This window comes from Anomalospiza imberbis, unplaced genomic scaffold (assembly GCF_031753505.1).
Source record: "Anomalospiza imberbis isolate Cuckoo-Finch-1a 21T00152 unplaced genomic scaffold, ASM3175350v1 scaffold_80, whole genome shotgun sequence".
NCBI lineage: Eukaryota > Metazoa > Chordata > Aves > Passeriformes > Viduidae > Anomalospiza > Anomalospiza imberbis.
Window position 1 is genome coordinate 233,871 of NW_027100415.1, and position 21,891 is coordinate 255,761.

Consider the following 21,891-nt stretch of genomic DNA (forward strand, 5'->3'; position numbering starts at 1 on the left):
CACCTTGAGAAGAAGGGTGGTTCTTTTTCACTGGAAGGAAAGCACAGAGCCCCAGTGTTTTGAAAGTGGGTGAGAGGCATCTGCAGGAGGCCAAGGGCAGCCACACCTTTCTGTCCTGGGAGCTTTCACTGGGGAGCTCTCGGAACTCACCCCCAGTTGGGGTGAGCCCGGGAAGGTGGAAAAGTCTCTCCTCCAACCCGTGTCTCCAAAGAAAGACTCAGTAGTCTTCTGTTGTCCGGTCTCAAGCTAGTTTATTGTGTGTTATCTAAAAGATTTCTCCCTGAGCTGCTGTGGTCCGTTCAGCAGTCAGGCAAGGGCACACTCCACCGCCCAGGGGGCTGGTGCCCTCTTTTATATCTTATATTACGTATTAGGTGTTTACAGTTTTCCCCCAATGCCCATCACCTATACTGAATAGTGACTTTCTACTGTAAACCAATCTGTGAGTGCCAACATCACCAAGAACATGGAGCTTAGGAAGAAGAAAGAAAGACGACAGGGCACACCCAAGTCCCTCTATCTTAGAACTTCTGTCCCCCATGTACAAAACTCAGATCCCTCTGTACAAGGCCTAAAAACCCCTGTACAGCACTACAAAATTCAGACCCCTCTGTACAAGGCCTAAAACCCCCCTGTACAGCACTCAAAAATTCTTCCTCTCACTTTGTGACTACATCTACTGTAATATCTAAACTTTTGTGATTTCTTGTTCTTCCTGCAAGGTTGGTAAATTGTTCCATAAATCAGGTCCAAAGCCACAGGGGTCTGCAGCTGCATTCCAGGGTCTCAAATGCTTCTGACCTTGGCCTGGAACATCCAAGAATGTCCAAGGGACATTCTGGGTTCCGACAGGGAGCAATCCTAGGATGTACAGAGTTTGGGAAGTGGAATCCCAATTTTGGACATGGCCCATGGAGGAGAAGGACAGTTCTCTCCCATAGGAAGGAAAGCCCAGAGCCCCAGTGCTTCAGGGCAGGTGAGAAGCAGCTCTTGACATGCCAAGTTCTGCTGGACCTCTCAGGTTGTCCCCAGGAGGCCCAGCCAGCCAGACCTGTTCCATGTTCCCTTGGTTTCGTGTGACCCCACAGTGTCACAATGGTCTGCTTGGTTCCATGAGGCCCTGGAGTGTCACAATGTTCCCCTTACTTCTGCAGTGTCACAATGGCCCTGTGCTTCCATGGGGCCTTGCAATGCCACAATGGCTTCATGGTTCCACAAAGCCCTGATGTGTCACAATGGCCCCTCAGCTCCATGCGCCCTCACTGTGTCACAATGGCTCCTCTGTGACACTGCGGGCTCCACAAGGTCACCATGGACCCTTGGTTCCTTGGGGCCCCCGTGTTCACAATGGTCTCCTTGATTCCATGAGGCAGCACAGTGTCACAATGCCCCCTTGGTTCCATGAGGTTCCATTGTGTCACCACGGTGTCCTTGGACCCACATTGTTACAACTGACCAATGGTTCCATGAGGTTCCGTAGTGCCACCATGGTGTCCTTGGACCTGCGTTGTCACAACTGACCCATTGCGCCTTGAGGTTCTGTAGTGTCACCGTGGTCACTGTCAGAGGCTGGATGAGATCGATGTCCCAAGACGCCTTGGGATGCTCGGAATGCCCGTGTGGGGTAAGGAGTGGGACAGGCCTTGTTTTGTGATGGGACAGAGCCCCGCCCCCAGCCCTGGCCTGGCACAGCTGTCAATCACATGGAAGGGGCGGTGTTAACCCATCTCTGATTGGCTGAGCTGTCAATCAATCACACAGCAGGCAGTGCTAACCCAGCTCTGATTGGCCCAGGTTTCAGTCAATCACACACCAGCAGCTGGTGCCTAACCTGACTCTGATTGGGCAAGCAACTGGCAGTCCCACCCCAGGGGCGGGCCCATGAAGGCCCAGGGGTTTAAAAGCCGGAGCACGAGGCCAGCCCATGGTCTGGATCCTGCCTTCTCCTGGGGTTCCTCTGTTAATGGTGCTGGAACCTGAGCAGGTGGTGCCTCTGTGTGTGTCTTTCTATAGATCTTCTGTCTTTCTGTTGTTCTCTATTTCTTCTTCTTATAATCCTGCTTACCTGGAACATTTTTGGGTAATTTAACATCTTAAGGGTTAAAGGTTTTTAGGTTAAATGGGCTAAGTTAACAAAGTTAATGCTATGATAAGAGTTTTATGCTGCAGTGGATGTTGTATGAAACCTTTTGCTCAAGTTCCTTGATTGTCTATATTTTGTCAGTAAAATTTTGTGTTATTTTGATCTCTTAGCTCCATTGGTTAGAGCATGGTGCTGGTATCACCGAGGTTGTGGGTTCCATCTCTGTGTGGGCCATTCACTAAAGAGCTGGGTCCCTTCCTACCAAGAATATCCTTTGCATCTGGCCATGGTGAGAATATCTGGTTGATGTTTCTCCTGTACAACAAACTCGAATAAAGGAACCTTTGGTGACTCCCAGCATTTCAGTGTTCTGGGGTGTTACAGCCCTGCAGGCTCACAATGGCCTCTTGTTTCCATGAGGCCCCACAGTGTCACACCGGCCCCTTGGTTCCATGGGCCCCAACAGTGCCACAGTGATCCCCTTGGTTCCACAACTTCCCACAGTGTCACACTGGCCCCCTGGTTCCATGCGGATCTGGAGTGTCACACAGGTTTGTGACATTTGTCCATGCTGCCCCTCAAATCCCACTGTTGAGAGCTGGCATGAAAAGTGCTGCATGCACAGCGGAGAGTCCTGGAAGGTGCTGGCAAGAGCGTCCTGCGGGAACAGGGCTCTGGGCTCTGGGCTCTGGCTGGAACAGCCTGGTTTTGCTGCAGTGACCACAGGCAGGAGTTGAGGCAGGTGAAGAGGCAGCAGGCAGCTTGTGTTTGTAGAGGGCCTGGGGCTGCCCCTCTGAACCTCCACCTGGAAACGCACTTGGGAGAATATGACCTACAGCTGGAGTGCCTGTCCTGAAAGGACCTGAAGTCATTCAGCCTTGTCAGCTTTTCTTGAGAGTGTGTTGGTGTTCCCCAGGACAGCTACACATTTGGGGAAATGCCTTTGGAGGAAAGGGGCTTGCTTCTCAAGGAAAGTGCTTCCCAGGGAGCGCCCAGCGAGGCAGGTGCAAGTGTCCCCCTTTGGCTCTCTGTGGTCCTTTCACTGCCTGAGGCCCGTTGCACTTGACAGAGGGGCAGGGCAAGGGAGAAGGCTGTGAAGAGCGGGTTTGGCATCCACCTGGACCTGTGGAGACCAACCCAAGCACCTGCAGCAGGGTGTGTTCCCCCCTTTGGACAGAGGCGTGAGCAGGAGCATCTCTGTCCAGCCGTGAGCCCCAGAGCTCTCTCTGAGAGCAGTGAATTAAAATGCCTTTACACACACACTTTTCACCTCTTCCCTGTCTGCTGTGTTTCAACTCTTGGCAATGTGCATGTGGCTCTTGCTTGGTGGAAGCTGTTGTGGCCCAGGGCCAGCACAGAGCTGGGCTGCGTGGGCCAGGCAGCGTGGAGAGTCTTGGCTGATCTTGGTGTGTCCCTGGCCTCAGAAAAGGCTGGGAAGGTTTGCCTCCCAAGGCGTCCTGCTCATTGGCTCTCCCTGTGCACCCTGGAGAGAACAAGGTAGGCATTTCTGGCAGCTGGGCATCAGCAGGCCTGAAAGTGGGGGTGTGTTGTGGAGTGAGCCCAGCTGAGATACCCTGAGAGGAGCCCAGTGCTCCTCGCTCCCCTGTGCTAACACGTGAGTGTTTGTCTGGTTTCGGGATGGCCCTGGCTGTGTGAGGGGTGCTACGTGGACACGAGACAGCCGTTCCTGTCCCGCTGGGTCCCAGCAGTGCCTCACAGCAGTCCTGCATCCACGTCAGGATGCCGGCCAAGAGAGGTCCTGGAAGCTGAGGCAGCTGATTTTAAGCTTGTGCAGGTGCCTACAGGCCAAGGCCAACGGTGTTCCCTCAGGATACAACAGTCCTGAGGCGTCTCCCTAATTCAAAGAAATCAGCTGACAAATGCATTGTCAGCCAAAAGCCCTTTTATTGACCTGGCAGGAGGGCAGGGGTCTGCACCCACTGAAATGTTTCTCCACCATGCATAAATTTCAGTGGGTTGATGTAGGAGTTGTATCAAAAACACCATCCATCTTTACACTGCTGAGGTCATTCCATAGGCAGGCGGTTGGAAATACATGGTGTCAGATTCCCATACTTGAAGCTGATGTCCAGGCCCTGGCCAGGAGCGGTCTGGATGCCCCAAAGCAGCACAAAGTCTTCCTCAGGGCTTCCCTGCACAGGGCTGATTCCACACTTGCCCTTAGTTCTTCTGGTAGACTGTGTCTAAAGCTTTTTGTCAGGTCACTCTCATGTCAAGTTAGGCCATCAGGTTTTTGTTATGCTAACTGGTGCTAAGTACTTAGGTATGTCTGTGCTAATTACTTGTTTACTCATGTGAATTGCTTGTGCTCACTTATGTCAAACCAAGGCCTTGTTCCATCCCCAAAGGTGCCTGAGGCCACCCGCTCCTTGTGGCACCAGTTGCTTTCCTGTGGAATGTTCTACCTCCCCGAGGGTAAAGAGGGAGCTGCAGAAAGAGCTTGCCAGGCTGCTCTCCATCCTTTCCCAGCACTCCTGGTGAAGTGGAGAAGTCCGAGCTGAGCGCAAAGGTGCAAATGGAACAGCCGTGCACAGGAAGGCTCGGTGGGAAGGATGATCCAGGATCCATAGGCCTGGCAGCCTGAGCGTGCTCCAGGGGAAGGCCTTGGAGCAGATCCTCCTGAGTGCCATCCCACGGCACCTGCAGGGAACCAGGGCGTCTGCTGGAGGGTGGGAAGGCTCTGCGGAGGGACGGGGACAGCTGGGGCTCCTGGCGGGGTGTTGAGGGCTTCTGTGCGGGAGTTTGGGGGGCTTGGTGCTGGTGGGGTGTTGGAGAAGGAGTTGTCTGGAAGGTGAGAGGTCTAGGCTGGAATTTGAGTCAGTTTGAAGGCAGCATCTGTGCTTTGGCACAGCTTTGGTTAGGGAGGGCAGAAAGAATATCTGTGACTTTTCCTCTTCATGGTCCTGATTGTCCTGCAGGGAACAAGAGGGGAGAGCTGTATTTTACTGGCCACTCAGATCTCTGTACCAGGGGGAGAATTAGCCCTTTTGCCATCTACTCATTTCTTTGGGATACTTTTCTACCACTGAGTGGACTTTGATTTCTTGAGAGCTTTTATTTCTTAAGAGAATTAGGATATGATCATCCATTCATAGAAAACCAAAGAATGGCCCTTGGTTTTGCCCTTCCTCTGTGTAGTGCTCTGTCCTGTACAGTGACCCTCAGTGGATGACGTTAAGGCAAATGAGTTGCTGCTTTGAGATGGGAAGCAAAATTCCAACTCTTCACCTCCTCAGGCCATCCCAATTAATTTGGGAAGTTTGCAACTTCTTGGAACTACTTGAGTTGAGCAATGGGAAGTAAAGCTTTCCTGAATTGAGGATTCTTACATGCCAGACTCTTTTGTGCCTTGGCTGCTAAGGTGTTTTTCTGCTGAAGGCAATAACTTCAATGAGAAAATAATTTCAGCATGGAGTAAGAGCTTCTGACAGAGACCAAGTGTTGCCAGCAGTTGCTCCAGGTGCTCCTGCCAACAGCCCCTGCAGGCAGGAGCGCAGCCCCCAATGCACGTGGGCTTTGGCTCCTTCTGGCACAGAAGCCCCCCACGGACACAGGTCTCTGGGGCAGGAGACGGGCACCGGTGCTGCCAGGGCTCGGGGGGTGGCAGGTCTGCTTGGGCAGGGACTGTGCCACACCTGCTGAAGTCAGCGCTCCCCAGGCCCCAGGGGTCAGAGCAGCATTCGTGCCCTGGCCCACACGTTCCTTGTCTGTGTCACACCCGCGGGTTTAGGATGGCCACCAGCCGGGACGTGTCCCAAGGAGGCCGTGCCAGCTTCTGTGAAGGCCCCGTGCCCTTCCCAGCACGGCTGCGTCGGCAGCCCTGGGGGCTCCTTCTGCTGCCCTGAGCCTGCAGAGCAGGGCAGCGTTTGCTGATGGTTTGAGCCATTCCTAAAGATCCTGTTGGGCTGTCTTAGACACTTGGGGTGAGGGATTCCTTCCAACCCGAGCCACTTTGGGTGGGCTGGGGGCGGCCCCAGGGCAGGGGGCAGTGTGTGCAGGGGCCCTTTGTGACACGGTGCAGCACGGTCACCGTGGCATGGAACGGGACAGCGTGTCCAAGGGCCCTTTATGACACGGGGTGACATGGGAGCTGGCGGTGACAAGACCACGCCGCAGTGCTCGGAGCATGCGACGGGACAGGATGGGACAGAGCGGTGCCGTGAGGAGCCCCCGCACAGCGCACTCGTTCGTGTCTGACCCGGAGCTTTTCCGAGGCGTTATTCCTGCAGCTGACCTCGAGGCCAGACCACAGGACTTGGTGACCCATGGCCTTCCTGAGGCTTCTCTCCTGCAGGTGTCCTCGAGGGCAGACCGTGGGACTTGGTGCCCTGGAGGCATCTCCCATCCCTGCCACAGGTGCCCTCGGGGCCAGACCACAATCCTTGACAGGAGTCTCCTGTCCTTGTGGCAGGAGCCCTCGAGACCAGAGTGCAGGACTTGCTCTCCTTTAGCCTTCCTGAGGCTTCTCTCTTGAAGGTGCCTTCCAGGCATGACTGCAGGCCTTGCTGACTCTGAGCTTTTCCGAGGCATCTCTCCTGCAAGTAGCCACAAATCCAGTCACTGACATGGAGCAGAGACCCCCGAGGGTGCCCCAGCTGGCCTGTGAGGAGGAAGAAGAAGAAGGCCCTGGAGCTGGCCCTGCCCAGGAGACCTGTGCTGCCCTGCTGGATATGCTCGTAGAGGAGGGGTTTTGCAATCCAAAGCAAGTAAGCAGCCTGTGGCCATGGTTTGATCCTCCCAGGAATTGCTTGGCCTCCCAAGCCATGCCTACTGCTCACTGGAAGCCTTTGAGGCCATGGCAGTGTGGTGGGAAGGAACGCACTTCTCTGGGGAAGCTGGGGACATTCCTCCCTCTGGCAGCTTTCCAAGTCTCCCCTGCCTTCTCCAGGTGCCTGCCATGGTGAGGTACATCCACCAGTGGCTCATGGCCAGTCAGTTTGCTGAGCACAGGCTGAACAGGGCCCTGCTGGATCTCACTGAAGAACAGCCTGCTGATGTAGTAATGTGTCCTGGTTTGGGGCAAATTTGGGAGAAAACCTTCAGAAGGAGCCCCCAGAAAGCAACCCCCCCCACCGCCCCTCCCCCACCTGGTTCAGGAAGAATTTCCTCAGAGAGTAGTGGAAACAACCTTTTTATTGAGCAGGCAAAGTACTCCCCAGCACAAAAAATGAACAACACCAGATGACAAAATCTTTCTACGCTCTGAGGAGGTGACAAATTCAGAAAGTCTCTCGTGGGAGTGGTTGCCCAGTTATCGGTCTCCGGCACTGGGGGTGGCTGCTGCAGGTCACAAAATGCTGGCTCTCGGTGTGTCTTGGTGTTTCCCAGGTCCCAGTCCTGAGCAGGTTCAAATGGTATTCAGGAAAGGGAAAGAAAAAAAACAGTCCAGGGAAAAAATTGGATTGCCTAGCTAAACTAACTAATAAGCAAAAGCAAGGGCAAAAGCAAAAAGCAGGAGCAAGAGCAAAGCGAAAGCAAGCAAGCCAGCAAGCAAGCAAGAAGCCAGCAAGCCCTAGCCTCTCCTAGACACAGACTTTGGGGAGAGGTGAGCCGGCTGATAACAAGGCAAAACAAACCTTCACTTTTTGGAGCCAGTCCCGAAGGCACATAACATAACATCAAGCATAAACCGAACACACGATTGGGGATGCAAGCACCATAATGTCACCCTAGGACATTCCACTCCTTATCTCCATATCATCAACATACTACCAAACGTCATGTAAAACCTTCATCAAGTAAAAACTTCCATCTTTCACTTACTCAGACACATTTCCTTCCATCTCACTCACTCAAACCTTTAACACACTTTTCCTTCTGTATCACTTGCTCAAACCTTCGACACTTACACATTTCCTTCTGTCTCATGTCGGTGTGGTTTAATGTAAAGACAGTGGCAGTAACATCCAACAAACAATGATATTTGCATATGAGGCTCACCCCACAATGAGATCTCCCTGAGGTACACATTGAGTTCTTCCATCTCTCTGCATTATTCACCATGTACAACCTGGTCCCTGAGAAAAGACAGTCCCAGAAATGGTTTGTCTGTACTCGAGGCAGAATTGATCCACACTGTCTTCCCTAACAAACCTCTGATATGTGCCACTGGGACTTTATCTCCGTCTGCTATATTCAGGGATTCAGACTGGGCAGGGCCTGCTCCACTGGTGGAACCTCGGGTGTTAACTAACCAGGTGGCCTTTGCTAAATGCTGCTCCCAGTTCTTGAAAGATCCCCCACCCAATGCTTTCAGGGTGGTTTTTAACAGTCCATTGTACCTCTCCACTTTGCCTGCAGCTGGTGCATGGTAGGGGATATGGTACACCCACTCAATGACATGTTCCCTACCCCAGGTGTTGATAAAGCTGTTCTTCAAATGAGTCCCGTTGTCAGACTCAGTCCTCTCAGGGGTACCATGCCTGCACAGGATTTACTTTTCAAGGCCCAGGATGGTGCTCTGGGCAGTGGCATGAGGCACAGGGGAGGTCTCCAACCATCCCGTGGTGGCTTCTGCCATTGTGAGCACGTAGCGCTTGCCTTGGTGTGTCTGGGGCAGTGTGATGTAGTCAATCTGCCAGGCCTCCCCATACCTGTACTTGGACCACTGCCCACCATACCACAGGGGCTTTACTCACTTGGCCTGCTTGATCTCAGCACACGTCTCACAGTCATGGATAACCTGAGAAATACTGTCCATGGTTACAGTCACCCCTTGGTCTCATGCCCACTTAAAAGTGGCATCTCTGCCCTGATGGCCTGAGGCTTCATGGGCCCATTGAGCAAGGAACAACTCCCCCCTTATGGTGCCAATCTAAATCTATCTTTGACACTTCTATCATTGCAGCCTGATCTACCTGCTCGTTGTTTCGGTGTTCCTCATTAGCCCGACTCTTGGGGACATGGGCATCTACATGACAGACTTTTACAGACACATTTTCTACCCAAGAGGCAATGTCTTTCCACTCATCAGTAGCCCAGACACGTTTTCCTCTATGCTGCCAGTTGGCCTTTTTCCACCTTTCCAGCCAGCCCCACAGAGCATTGGCTACCATCCAAGAATCCATATAAAGGTCGAGCTTTGGTCACTTCTCTCTTTCAGCAATGTCCAGGGCCAGCTGAACGGCCTTGACTTCAGCAAGTTGACTTGATCCACCTTCTCCTTTGGTAGCTTGTGTTACGTGTCATGTGGGGCTCCATACGGCTGCTTTCCACTTCCAGTTCATCCCTACGATGCCACAGGAACTGTCAGTGAAAACAGAGTATCGAGTTTCCTCTGATGGTAGTTGGTTGCATGGTGCACCTTCTTTAGCCCTTGTCACTTGTTCCCGCTGCTCTCCGTCAGTGAGACCAAAGTTCTCACCAGCAGCCAGTTTGTAATTATCTCCAAAATCCCAGGGCAATTCAGGTTTCCAGTCCGGGTGTGCTGTATGATGAGAGTAATCCATTTGCTCCATGTGGCAGCAGTGTCGTGGAGGGTAGTGGGAACCTTTCCTTTAAACATCCACCCCAGTGCCGTCAGTCAGGGTGCCAGGAGGAGTGGTGCTTTTGTGGCAATCACCTCGGAGGCAGCTTGAACTCCTTCATAGGCAGCCAAGATTTCCTTCTCTGTGGGAGTGCAGTTGGCTTCAGACCCTCTGTAATTTCAGCTGCAGAATCCCAGTGGTCGGCCTCGAGTCTCCCCAGGCACCTTCTGCCAAAGGCTCCAGGACAAGCCATTGTTCCCGGCTGCAGAGTAGAGCACATTCTTCATCTCTGGTCCCATCCTGACTGGGCCAAGGGCTAATGCTTGAGCAATCTCCTGCTTGATCTGGGCGAAAGCTTGTTGCTGCTGAGGCCCCCAGAGGAATTACCGTTCTTCTTGCAGGTAACCAGGTAAAGAGGGCTCACAATCTGGCTGTACTTGGGAATGTGCATTCTCCAAAAACCTATGGCACCTAGGAAAGCTCGTGTTTCCTTCTTGCTGGTTGGTGGAGACATCGCAGTGATCCTTTTGGAGACCTCAGTGGGAATCTGACACAATCCATCTTGCAACTTTACCCCCAGGAACTGGATCTCTCGTGCAAGTCCCTTGACTTTGCTCCACTTCATGGCAAAGGCGGCTTCCAGCAGAATCTGGATGATCCTCTCTCCTTTCTCAAATACTTCCATTGCCGTGTTCCCCCACACAATGATGCCATTGAGGTACTGCAGGTGTTCTGGAGCTTCGCCCTTTTCCAGTGCAGCCTGGATCAGTCCATGGCAGATGGTGGGGCTGTGCTTCCACCCCTGGGGCAGTCGGTTCCAGGTGTACTGCACGCCCCTCCAGGTGAAAGCTAACTGAGACCTGCATTCTGCTGCCAGTGGAATGGAGAAAAACATGTTAGCAATGTCAATAGAGGCGTACCACTTTGCTGCCTTGGACTCCAGCTCGTACTGGAGTTCCAGCATGTCCGGCACAGCAGCGTTCAGCGGTGGAGTCACTTCATTCAAGGCACGATAGTCCACAGTCAATCTCCATTGTCCTTCAGATTAACGCACAGGCCAAATGGGGCTGTTGAAGGGTGAGTGGGTTTTGCTGGCCACTTCTTGGCTCTCCAGCTCTCGAATCATCTTATGGATGGGAATCACAGCATCTCGAGTTCTTCTGTACTGTCGGCAATACACTGTTGAAGTGGCAATTGGTACCTTCGCTCTTCTTCCTTCAGAAGTCCTACTGTAGTTGTTAGGGAAGACAGTGTGGATCAACTCTGCCTCGAGTACAGACAAACCCATTTGTGGGATTGTCTTTTTTCAGGGACCAGTTTGTACACGGTGAATAATGCAGAAATATGGAACAACACGATGTGTACCTCAGGGAGATCTGATTGTGGGGTGAGCCTCATATGCAAATATCACTGTTTGTTGGATGTTACTGCCACTGCCTTTACATTAAACCACACAGACATGAGACAGAAGGAAATGTGTAAGTGTTGAAGGTTTGAGCAAGTGATATAGAAGGAAATGTGTGTCAAAGATTTGAGCAAGTGAGATGGAAGGAAATGTGTCTGAGTAAGTGAAAGATGGAAGTTTTTACTTGATGAAGGTTTTACATGATGTTTGGTAGTTATGTTGACGATATGGAGATAAGGAGTGGAATGTCCTAGGGTGACGTTATGGTGCTTGCATCCCCAATTGTGTGTTCTGTTTATGCTTGATGTTATGTTATGTGCCTTCGGGACTGGCTCCAAAAAGTGAAGGTTTGTTTTGCCTTGTTATCAGCCGGCTCACCTCTCCCCAAAGTCTGTGTCTAGGAGAGGCTAGGGCTTGCTGGCTTCTTGCTTGCTTGCTGGCTTGCTTGCTTTCACTTTGCTCTTGCTTTTGCTTCTTGCTTTTGCCCTTGCTTTTGCTTATTAGTTAGTTTAGCTAGGCAATCCAATTTTTTCCCTGGACTGTTTTTTTTTCTTTCCCTTTCCTGAATACCATTTGAACCTGCTCAGGACTGGGACCTGGGAAACACCAAGACACACCGAGAGCCAGCATTTTGTGACCTGCAGCAGCCACCCCCAGCGCCAGAGACCGATAACTGGGCAACCACTCCCACGAGAGACTTTCTGAATTTGTCACCTCTTCAGTGTGGTGAAAGAGTTTTTGTCATCTGGTGTTGTTCATTTTTTTTTGCTGGGGGGTGCTTTGCCTGCTCAATAAACAGGTTGTTTCCACTGCTCTCTGAGGAAATTCTTCCCGAGCCAGGTAGGCGAGGGACTGTGGGGGGATTTGCTTTCTGGGGGCTCCTTCTGGAGGTTTTCTCCCAAATTTACCCAAAATCAGGACACATTACTACATAAGCAGGCTGTTCTTCAGTGAGATCCAGCAGGGCCCTGTTCAGCCTGTCCTCAGCAAACTGACTGGCCATGAGCCACTGGTGGATGTACCTCACCATGGCAGGCACCTGGAGAAGGCTGGGGAGACTTGGAAAGCTGCCAGAGGGAGGAATGTCCCCAGCTTCCCCAGAGAAGTGCTTCCCTTCCCACCACACTGCCATGGCCTCAAAGGCTTCCAGTGACCAGCAGGCATGGCTTGGGAGGCCAAGCAATTCCTGGGAGGATCAAACCATGGCCACAGGCTGCTTACTTGCTTTGGATTGCAAAACCCCTCCTCTACGAGCATATCCAGCAGGGCAGCACAGGTCTCCTGTGCAGGGCCAGCTCCAGCGCCTTCTTCCTTTTCCTCCACCCAGGCCAGCTGGGGCACCCTCGGGGGTCTCTGCTCCATGTCAGTGACTGGATTTGTGGCTACTTGCAGGAGAGATACCTCAGAAAAGCTCCGAGTCAGCAAGGCCTGCAGTCGTGCCTGGAAGGCACCTTCAAGAGAGACGCCTCAGGAAGGCTACAGGACAGCAAGTCCTGCACTCTGGTCTCGAGGGCTCCTGCCACAAGGACAGGAGACTCCTGTCAAGGATTGTGGTCTGGCCTCGAGGGCACCGGTGGCAGGGATGGGAGATGTCTCTGGGGCACCAAGTCCCACGGTCTGCCCTCGAGGACACCTGCAGGAGAGAAGCCTCAGGAAGGCCACGGGTCACCAAGTCCTGTGGTCTGGCCTCGAGGTCAGCTGCAGGAATAACGCCTCGGAAAAGCTCCGGGTCAGACATGAACGAGTGCGCTGTGCGGGGTCTCTTCACGGCACCGCTCTGTCCCGTCCTGTCCCGTCGTGTGCTGCGAGCACTGTGGCGTGGTCTTGTCACCACCAGCTCCTATGTCACCCCGTGTCACAAAGGACCCTTGGACACGCTGTCCCGTTCCATGCCACGGTGACCGTGCTGCACCGTGTCACAAAGGGCCCCAGCACACACTGCCCCCTGCCCTGGGGCCGCCCCCAGCCCACCCAAAGTGGCTCAGGTGGCACAGACCCTGCTGTGCCCCAGGGCACCAGGACTTGGCTTCTCTTTGTCCCCACCTGTCATCAGTGCCTCCAGTTCTCTGCTCTGCCTGGGGCCTGGGGACACTTTCTCAGTCGTGTCCCTCAGTGGGACCCATTAAAAGCCAAAGAAACTTTGGAGTTGGATTCTGACTTGGAGTTCTGGAGAGGTTTCTGCAGCTCCCTCTCAGGGCCTGATGTTCAGGGCCTGAGCACAAAGCCCCAGAGGGTCATTAAAGTCTTTGTGCTGTGTCTGTGCTGCTGAGCTGGGCCGGGCTCCTGGCCCAGAGGGTGATCCTGGTAACCAAGGAGAGCTTCAAAAGCACATTTCTCTGGATGAGCAGCTCTTCTCCCAGCCCAGCAGGGCTGGGGCACTGCCTGCAGCCAGCCCGGGCACAGCACAGAGGCACAGAGAGCTTCCATCAGTCAGGGCTGGGAAGGTGCTGAGAAGTGCCTGGGGCAGAATCCCTGGCAGCCCTTGGCACAGGAACCTCTGGCTGCAGGACAATGCAGCTGCAGCTCCTGGAGTGATCTCCTACAGCTGGAACATCCCAATGCCCACAGGCCCTGTGAGTACATTCTCTGATCATCTCTTGTGCAGAGCAGCCAGGGGTGCCCAGGGCTGTCCTGCAGAGCAGGGTCCTGCAGCCCAGGGCGCTGTGCTGGGCCAGGGACTCTGCTGCCTGCCAGGGACAGCTCTCAGCCGGCCCGGGGAGCTGCTCCCAGCGCTGGGGAGAAGCTGTGGGGGGAAGGAGCCACCCTGAGCAGGGCAGGTGCTGCTGCTGAGAGCTGCTGGCTGGGGCAGGGCTGCTCCCTGCTCCAGAGCAGCCTGGGCACAGCTCCGCAGGACACTTCCCATAGAAGGTAAACCTGGGATTGCTGTAAAGCTCAGGAGCTTTTCAGAGAGTGTCTTCCATTTCCTGCTTGGAGCAGGGTGGGAAAGTTGGGGTGATGACAAAAAGATTTTTGCTTTTCATGTATTTTTCTTATATTCGTAGTTCTGTAAATTAGTATAACATAAGTATAAATCTAAAATCCTTATCTAACTCTATTAAATTCTTAATTAACTCTGTTTAACAACTATTTTATACTTCATATATTTACAATCCTTAATTATCTCTAGTATGTTTCCTTACCTTTCTCTTAGATTTTAGAACAATAAGCTGACTGTCTAAATACATTCCTGAAATACTGCATAGTCTTATTATCAGGAAGAGCACGTACAAGAACATTTTGGTTTTTGAATGTGCGCAGTGATAACAAAAACTGGGGCAAAGAAATCCTTGGAACTAATCCAATGGGTTGAGCCAGGGGTGTGTAACTGGGGCAACTGAATCTCCTATTGGATGTTCCTGTTAAATATCCTAATTAATCAACCTTAATAAATTGTTGAAATCAGGGGTGGGGTGTGCCCCATCCCCACTGGGACACCTGGAAGCTTCCAATAAAGGTCTGGTTTTTCCTTTACTGTTCTAACTTTGTTGCAAGGGTTTGTTTTTCTCTTTTGATTATAGACAACAGGGGGATGAGAGAAGCAGAACAGGAATTGTAATCCCAGAATGACAGAACATTCTGAGTTGAAAGGGACACACAGGATCATCAAAGGAATGTGTGAACATTTACAGAGACTCCAGAACTGTGACTTTGGGTGGTCAGTCTCTCTGCTGGCAGCCTCCCAAAGGGCCTTCAGCCACTCCTCAGCCCTGGACAGCAGCAGCATCACCTTTGCAGGGCCCAGCAGGGCTCTCTTGAGCTGCCCTCGCCCAGCTGCACACAGACCCTGCCCCAGCCAGGGCCCTGCACACAGGCAGGTTTCTGTAGGGCCGGGCCGAGGGCACACAGGGTGGGATGGGCTCTGTGAGCGCTGGCAGGGACAAGGCACCTCTCAGGAGGGAATGTCCAGGCCCAGGGAGATGCTCAGGGAAGCAGAGGGGGCTGAACAGAGCAGTGCTGGGGCAGGAGGGCACTGTTGGTGTGTGGGAGGTGCCGGGCACAGCTGGGCACGGGAACACGGTCCTGAGTGCCCGGCTGTCTCTGCCCTGCCCTCTCAGGCACAGCACCACAACATCTTCTCCTGTTTCTGCACTCCCCTGATATTGTCAGTGTTTTCTGGTGCTCTCAGGGAGGCTCTGGCATTTGCAGCAGCTGAGTCAGGCACAGCCCTTGGCATTCCTGCCAGGCAGGGCTGTCCATGGGAATGGGGTGTCCAAGCTTCCCTGGGACCTGTGGGGCTGTGGGCAAAGCAGTCCATGGGAAAGGGGAATGGGCTGAGCGCCTCCCTGAGATCCCATCATGGGCACAGCCGGGGATCTCCTTGCTGTGCCCTTCTCAGCTCTGAGCTGCCCTCCTGGGTGCAGAGCTGTGCCAGAGCCTCTGGGAGTTCCCTGAATGTCCCACGGGGAAGTGCAGAGCTGCCACAGCTGAGGAAATGCTGCTGGGTTGGCCAAGGGAGCCGTGAGTGTCCTTGGCACAAGGGGGTGCTGAGAGCTTGCCCAGAGACCTTTGGAGAGGGTGAGACATTCAGGGATCCCTCTGCTCTGGGCAGGGTCTGGTTTATCCCAGGGTGACCCGGGAGTGTCATTGTGCTCTGATTGCAGCCTAAGGTGCAAAGCCAGGGCAGTTGGGAACAAGCCCATCCAGCCCCTCACCTGCCCTCATCCACAGGGAATCCTTTGCCTCTCACATTCCTCAGTGGCAAACTCTGAGTGCAGCAGGACTGCTGGGGATTTCTGACCTCAGAGAGCCAGGAATGATGTGTGGGTAGGAAAACAATTTCTAAAACAAACTCATGCCATCTATTTCCTTAAGGAATAGAGTGAAATTCCTTTAGAAGTGTGAGTGCAGATGCTACCAACCCTTTCTGCATTAGGAGTGATTCCCCTGACAAATCTTGAATATCCAGCCTTGTCCCTCTGCCACATGGCCACAAACCCAGGGACAGGGGGCAGGGATGGCTCCTCTAGAGCCCCCTGGCTGCTTCTGGCACATTCAGCAAGCACAACTGGAGCTCAGGCTGGGTAGCTTAGCTCAGGCTCAGGTAGGGACCTGGGTGAAAGTTTTCCCAGGGCAGGAACAAAGGTGGGTGACTCCCAGCAGAAAAGGCTACAGGGGATGGGCCAGGTTTGGCTCCAAACAGTCTCTCCTGACTGTCACTGTCCTTTCTGCCTGAACAGGCCCCCATGTGCAGCCACAGCCAATGTCCAACAGCAGCTCCATCAGCCACTTCCTCCTGCTGGCACTGGCAGACACGCGGCAGCTGCAGCTCCTGCACTTCTGCCTCTTCCTGGGCATCTCCCTGGCTGCCCTCCTGGGCAACGGCCTCATCATCAGCGCCGTCGCCTGCGGCCACCACCTGCACACGCCCATGTTCTTCTTCCTGCTCAACCTGTCCCTCAGCGACCTGGGCTCCATCTGCACCACTGTCCCCAAAGCCATGCACAATTCCCTCTGGGACACCAGCACCATCTCCTACACAGGATGTGCTGCTCAGCTCTTTTTTTTTGCCTTCTTCATCTCAGCAGAGCTTTCCCTCCTGACCATCATGTGCTACGACCGCTACGTGTCCATCTGCAAACCCCTGCACTACGGGACCCTCCTGGGCAGCAGAGCTTGTGCCCACATGGCAGCAGCTGCCTGGGCCAGTGCCTTTCTCTATTCACTGCTGCACACGGCCAATACATTTTCCCTGCCCCTGTGCCATGGCAATGCCCTGGGCCAGTTCTTCTGTGAAATCCCCCAGATCCTCAGGCTTGCCTGCTCACAGTCAAACCTCAGGGAACTTGGGCTCATTGCTGTTAGTGCCTGTTTGGCATTTGGCTGTTTTGTGTTCATTGTTTTCTCCTATGTGCAGATCTTCAGGGCCGTGCTGAGGATCCCCTCTGAGCAGGGACGGCACAAAGCCTTTTCCACCTGCCTCCCACACCTGGCCGTGGTCTCTCTGTTCCTCAGCACTGCAGTGTTTGCTCACCTGAAGCCCCCCTCCATGTCCTCCCCATCCCTGGATCTGGCCCTGTCAGTTCTGTACTCAGTGGTGCCTCCAGCCCTGAACCCCCTCATCTACAGCCTGAGGAACCAGGAGCTCAAGGCTGCAGTGTGGAGACTGATGACTGGATGGTTTCAGGGACATTAAACTGCTGGCCAATTCTGCAAATCACTTGTAATAAAAGTCATCTTTGCTACTTGTTGGTTTCATTCAGGAGGTGTTTTTTCTTTGTTTTACATTTTAATGTTGTCCACAAATAAATGTCATTGTTTGTGCCATTTCTCATTTTGTTTCTCTCCACCTTCCCTGTGGCTACAGACTGTGTCAATGAGGGGCTGTGCTCTCGGTGGATTTAAAGGAACTCAAGGATCTCCCAGCAGAGTTTTCTGCAGAGATGCCCTTTTGTTGCCTTCTCTGGAGCTGCAGCAGCAATGTCTGTGTGCAGAGCTGGGGGCAGATCAGTGCTGGCACAGCAGCTCTGGTCCTGCTGACCACACCATTCCTGATCAAGGCCAGGAGCCATTTGCCTTCTTGGCCACCTGGGCACACTGCTGGCTCATGTCCAGCCTGCTGTCCATCAGTCCCTGCAGGTCCCTTTCTGCCTGGCTGCTGTCCAGCCACTCTGTCCCCAGCCTGTAGCGCTGCAGGGGTTGTTGTGGCCAAAGTGCAGGACTGGGCACTTGGACTTGTTAAACCTCACCTTGCTGGATTTGGTCCCTAGATCCAGCCTGTCCAGGTCCCTCTGCCGAGCTCTCCTATGCTCCCACAGATCAACACTCACATCCAGCTTGGAGTCATCTGCAAAAGATGTCCTTGGTTCCATGGGTCCCCTCAGTGTCACAATGTCCCTTTGGTTACACCAGGCCCTGCACTGTCACACTGGTCTCCTTGGTTCCATGGGGCTTCACAGTGTCACAATGTTCTCGTTGGTGCCGCAGTTTCACAGTGGCCCCTTGGTTCCATGGGGCCCCAGGGTGTCACAAAGGCCCCATGGTTACATGAGGTCCCACACTGTCACAATGCTCTCTGTGGTTCCACAAGTCCCCTCAGTGTCACAATGGACTCCTTGTTTCCACGAGGCCACACAGTGTCACAACAGCCTTCCAGATTCCTTGAGGCCCCAGAGTGTCACAGTGGCCCCTTGGTTACACAAGGTCCTGCAGTGTCACAATGTCCCCTTGGTTCCATGAGGCCCCGCAGTGTCAGAACGGCCCCTTGGTTCCACTGGGCCCTGGACTCTCCCAATGCTCTCCTTGGTTTTGCAGTGTCAAAATGGTGAAACCCCTCGGTTCCAGGAGGCCCCGCAGTGTCACAATGGCCTCTGTGGTTCCACGAGGACCCAGTGTCACGGGGCACTCCCTGGTTCCATTTGGCCCCAGAGCACCACAATGGAGCCCTGGTTCTATGGGGCTGCACAGTGTCACCATGGTCCTCTTAGTTCCACGAGGCCCTGCAGTGTCACAATGGCCCCAGAGCGTCCCAATCATCACAGAATGACAGAATCAAATAGGCTGGAAAAGACCTTTGGGATCATCAAGTCCAACCAATGCCCTAAAACCACTTTTTCACCCAGACCATGCCACTAAGTGCCACTGGAGAGGGACAGTGACTGTGCTACCTCCCCCCTGGCCTGCCCATTCCAATGCCCACTCACCCTTTCTGTGAAGAACTTCCTCCTGTTGTCCAGCCTAAACCTCCCCTGGTGCAGCTCAAGGCTGTGTCTTCTTGTCCTGCCCTCCAGCAGATCCACACTCACACCAGCTTGGTGTCATCTGCACATTTGGTGATGGTGGGCTCGATCCCCTCACCCAGATCATCAGTGAAGATGTTAAACAGGACTGGGCCCAACACAGATCCCTGGGGGACAGCACCAGGGACTGGACACCAGCTGGATGCAGCACCATCTCCACCGCTCTCTGGGCCCAGCCTCCAGCCAGCTCTTCAATCTCCCAGCGAGGAGGGAACCTGCCCAAGCCGTGGGTGCAGCTTTTCCAGGAAATGCTGTCAGAGACATTGCCAAAGGCTTTGCTGAAATCCAGATGGACACATCCACAGCCTTTCCCACATCCACAGCTGGGTCACCTGGTTATAAAAGGAGAACAGGTTGGTCAGGCGGGACCTGCCCCCCCTAAATCCACGCTGGCTGGCTCTGATCCCTGGGCCATCCTGTGGGTGCCCTGTGATGGCACTCAGGGTGATCTGTTCCAGAACCTTGCCGGGCACCGAGGTCAGGCTGACAGGCCTGGAGTTCCCCAGATCCTCCTTCCAGCCCTTCTTGGGGATGGGCTCACACTGGCAGCTCCAGTGTTCTGGGACCTCCCTGGTGAGCCAGGACTGATGGTAAATGATGGAGAGCAGCCTGGGGAGCTCATCCACTAGCTCCCTCTTCCCCCTAGGATGGATCCCATGTGATCCCATACACCTGTGAGCATCTGAGTGGCCCAGCAGATCACCAGCTGCTTCCTCCTGGATTACAGGGGGCTGTTCTTCTCCCTGTGCCCATCTGCCAGCTCAGGAGAACTCTTGTCCTGAGGACAACTTGTCCATATATTGAAAATTGAGACAAGGTGTTAAATAGTTTGGCCTTTCCATTATCTTTAATTACTCCATTTTCCACAGCATCCAATAAAAAGTAGAGGTTCCCTTTATACCATATTATTCTAATCATTTATTCATGTAAAAATTTTTTATTATTTTTCACAGAAGTGGCCATGTTAATCTCTAATTAATTGAGATTTCACCTCTTTCCTTTTTTTTTTTCTGCATGACCTAACAACATCCTTAAACACTTGCTAAGTTGCCTGACCTTCTGTCCAAAGTTAATACACCCTCTTCTTTCTCCTGAGTTCCCACAAAAGCTCCATGGGCAGTCAGAGCAGTCATTTTCCTCACCAGCTCATCTTTGGCCACACTGGGACAGGCTGCTCCTTCCCCCTTAAGATTACTTTCTTGAAATGTGACCATCCTTCCTCGACCCCTTTGTTTTTAAGGGCATTTTCTCATTAAAAATCAGTATCTGATTCAGTACTCCCCAAATCAGCATCCTAAATAGGCCAAAGTCTGCCCTTCCTAATTCCAGTGTGGCAGTTTTGTTGCTGCCCCTCCTTCTTTCACAGAACATTGAAAACTTGATTATTTCATGGTCACTGTGCCCCAGGCAGCCTCCGACCCCCACATCTGCCACCAGCCCTTCTCTGTTTGTGAGCAGCAGGAGACAGAGCTTTCCTTGGGAGTGGAGTGTTACCAAAAATTCGGTAAAACAGAAAACTCCTTCACACCAATGCAGCATTAAGAAGCAGCATTCTTTATTCAGCCGGATGCACGGGGGATAGCTCCTCCCAAGGCTGAGCATGCTGAGTGCAGGAAAGTTTCTGTTCATATTCTGTATTTTGCACACATATTCATTGATTGTCCTGGACTAAACACACATCTGATAATCATTTCCCCAAAATCATTAACATATTTCCCCTCCCCTTTTCCCATGCTCTCTTCTGTCCTGGGGGTCTCTCTGGTGGTCCCTGGTGGTTGTGGACCCCAATGTTCCAGTGGGCCTGGCTGAGCTGGCAGGACACTGAGGCTGGTGAACTTCCAGTTCCCCTTCTGACACAATGGGCATTGTGTGGTTTCCATAGGCCTGAGGTTTTGGAGAACAAGCTCCAGGTGTCAGCTCACCTGGTGGAGACAATTTATCATCTGGTAACATGAGGTCACAGAGTGGGCTATGACATCATAGGGGGAGTTATGTGAGGTCATTGAGAAGCTATGGCATCATAGATTGCCTCTGTGACATCACAGAACAGACTATGACATCACAGAGCAGGCTGTGACATCACAGAGGGGCTGTGTGACATCCCAGGAGGGCTGTGCGAGGTCACTGGGTTGGTCACTCCGCCCCAGCTCCCCCTCACAGGTTCTCCCAACAAGTCTAATGCTGTTCATGCCCAGCAGGGTCCCTGTCCCCTGGTATCCCCCCGGTCCACCTGGAGCCACAGCCTCCACCAAAGGATGTTCCACAGGATCCACCCCAGAGCCTGACATGGGGACAAGGGGCCAGGGCTGTGTGACCAGGACATCAAGGACGTGGATTATCCAGGTCCCTGTGGCCTGGGTTGGGTTACCTAGGGCAGGAAAGATGTCTGGCAGCTGGAGCAGGGCTAGGGAAGGGCCTCCAAGGTGGGGCTGGAGCCTTTGGGCTTTGAGCAGAAGCTGAGGGAGCTGGTAAGGCTGAGGGGCTCTTCATCCCAGCCTGGCAGTGCCAGCGAGGAGGGGAAGGAGAACACAGAGCCAGGCTCTTCACTGGGGGCCTGGAGGGAGACTGAAGCCAAAAGTAGCCTGACTTCCCTTCTCCATCCCCCACTGACAGCTTTGCAAAGCAGGAAGTATTTGAGCTGTTTTGCCACCACTGCAGGATGAGCAACCGGATAGAAGAACTTAATTCGGTTTCTATCTACCGCAGAACGACGTTTGTCTAAAATCAGTTTTAGTATGGAAATCACTTGTGGATGCTGGACTCATCAGACGCTGCTGGGACGTTGCACATAGCTCAGGGATGAGTGTGATTGTTATTAAATTGTGTCCTGTTCAACTGTGGTCTTTTGGCCATGAAGAGAAACTTTCTGTGCCTCTGAGTCTCACCAGTTCCTGACCCCCAAAGGACACAAACCTGATGAGTTGTGGTTCCCACTCCAGTGGTGGCACTTGGACCTCCCTCCATCCCCAGAGCCGAGCTCCCTTGTCCCAGAAAGTCCCTGGCAATGCAGGGATGAAGGAAACAGGACAGGCCGTGGGGATCAGGGGCAGGGCATGGCCAGGGATTTGGGGTGGTTGTGAGCCCAGGGCAGGACCCGGCCCTTGGCCTTGGTGAACCTCATCCAATTGTCCTGGGCCCATGGCTCCAGCCTGTCCAGATCCCTCTGCAGAGCTTCCTGCC

The 21,891-nt window shown here is 53.3% G+C and overlaps 1 protein-coding gene and 1 long non-coding RNA gene across 2 annotated transcripts in view; both read left to right on the top strand.

Annotated features, from left to right (window-relative positions):
• Positions 1–21,891, top strand: part of LOC137467810 (uncharacterized) — a 332,764-nt gene that overhangs the window by 112,709 nt on the left and 198,164 nt on the right. The gene's annotated exons all lie outside the window — the stretch shown is intronic.
• LOC137467807 (olfactory receptor 14I1-like) lies at positions 16,176–17,116 on the top strand. The gene has a single exon (XM_068179224.1). It carries the CDS (start codon positions 16,176–16,178, stop codon positions 17,106–17,108), a length of 933 nt encoding a protein of 310 aa, XP_068035325.1. The 3' UTR covers positions 17,109–17,116.

Coding starts and splice junctions, on each gene's coding strand:
- LOC137467807 (XM_068179224.1), top strand. CDS start 16,176: ATGTCCAACAGCAGCTCCATCAGCCACTTCCTCCTGCTGGCACTGGCA.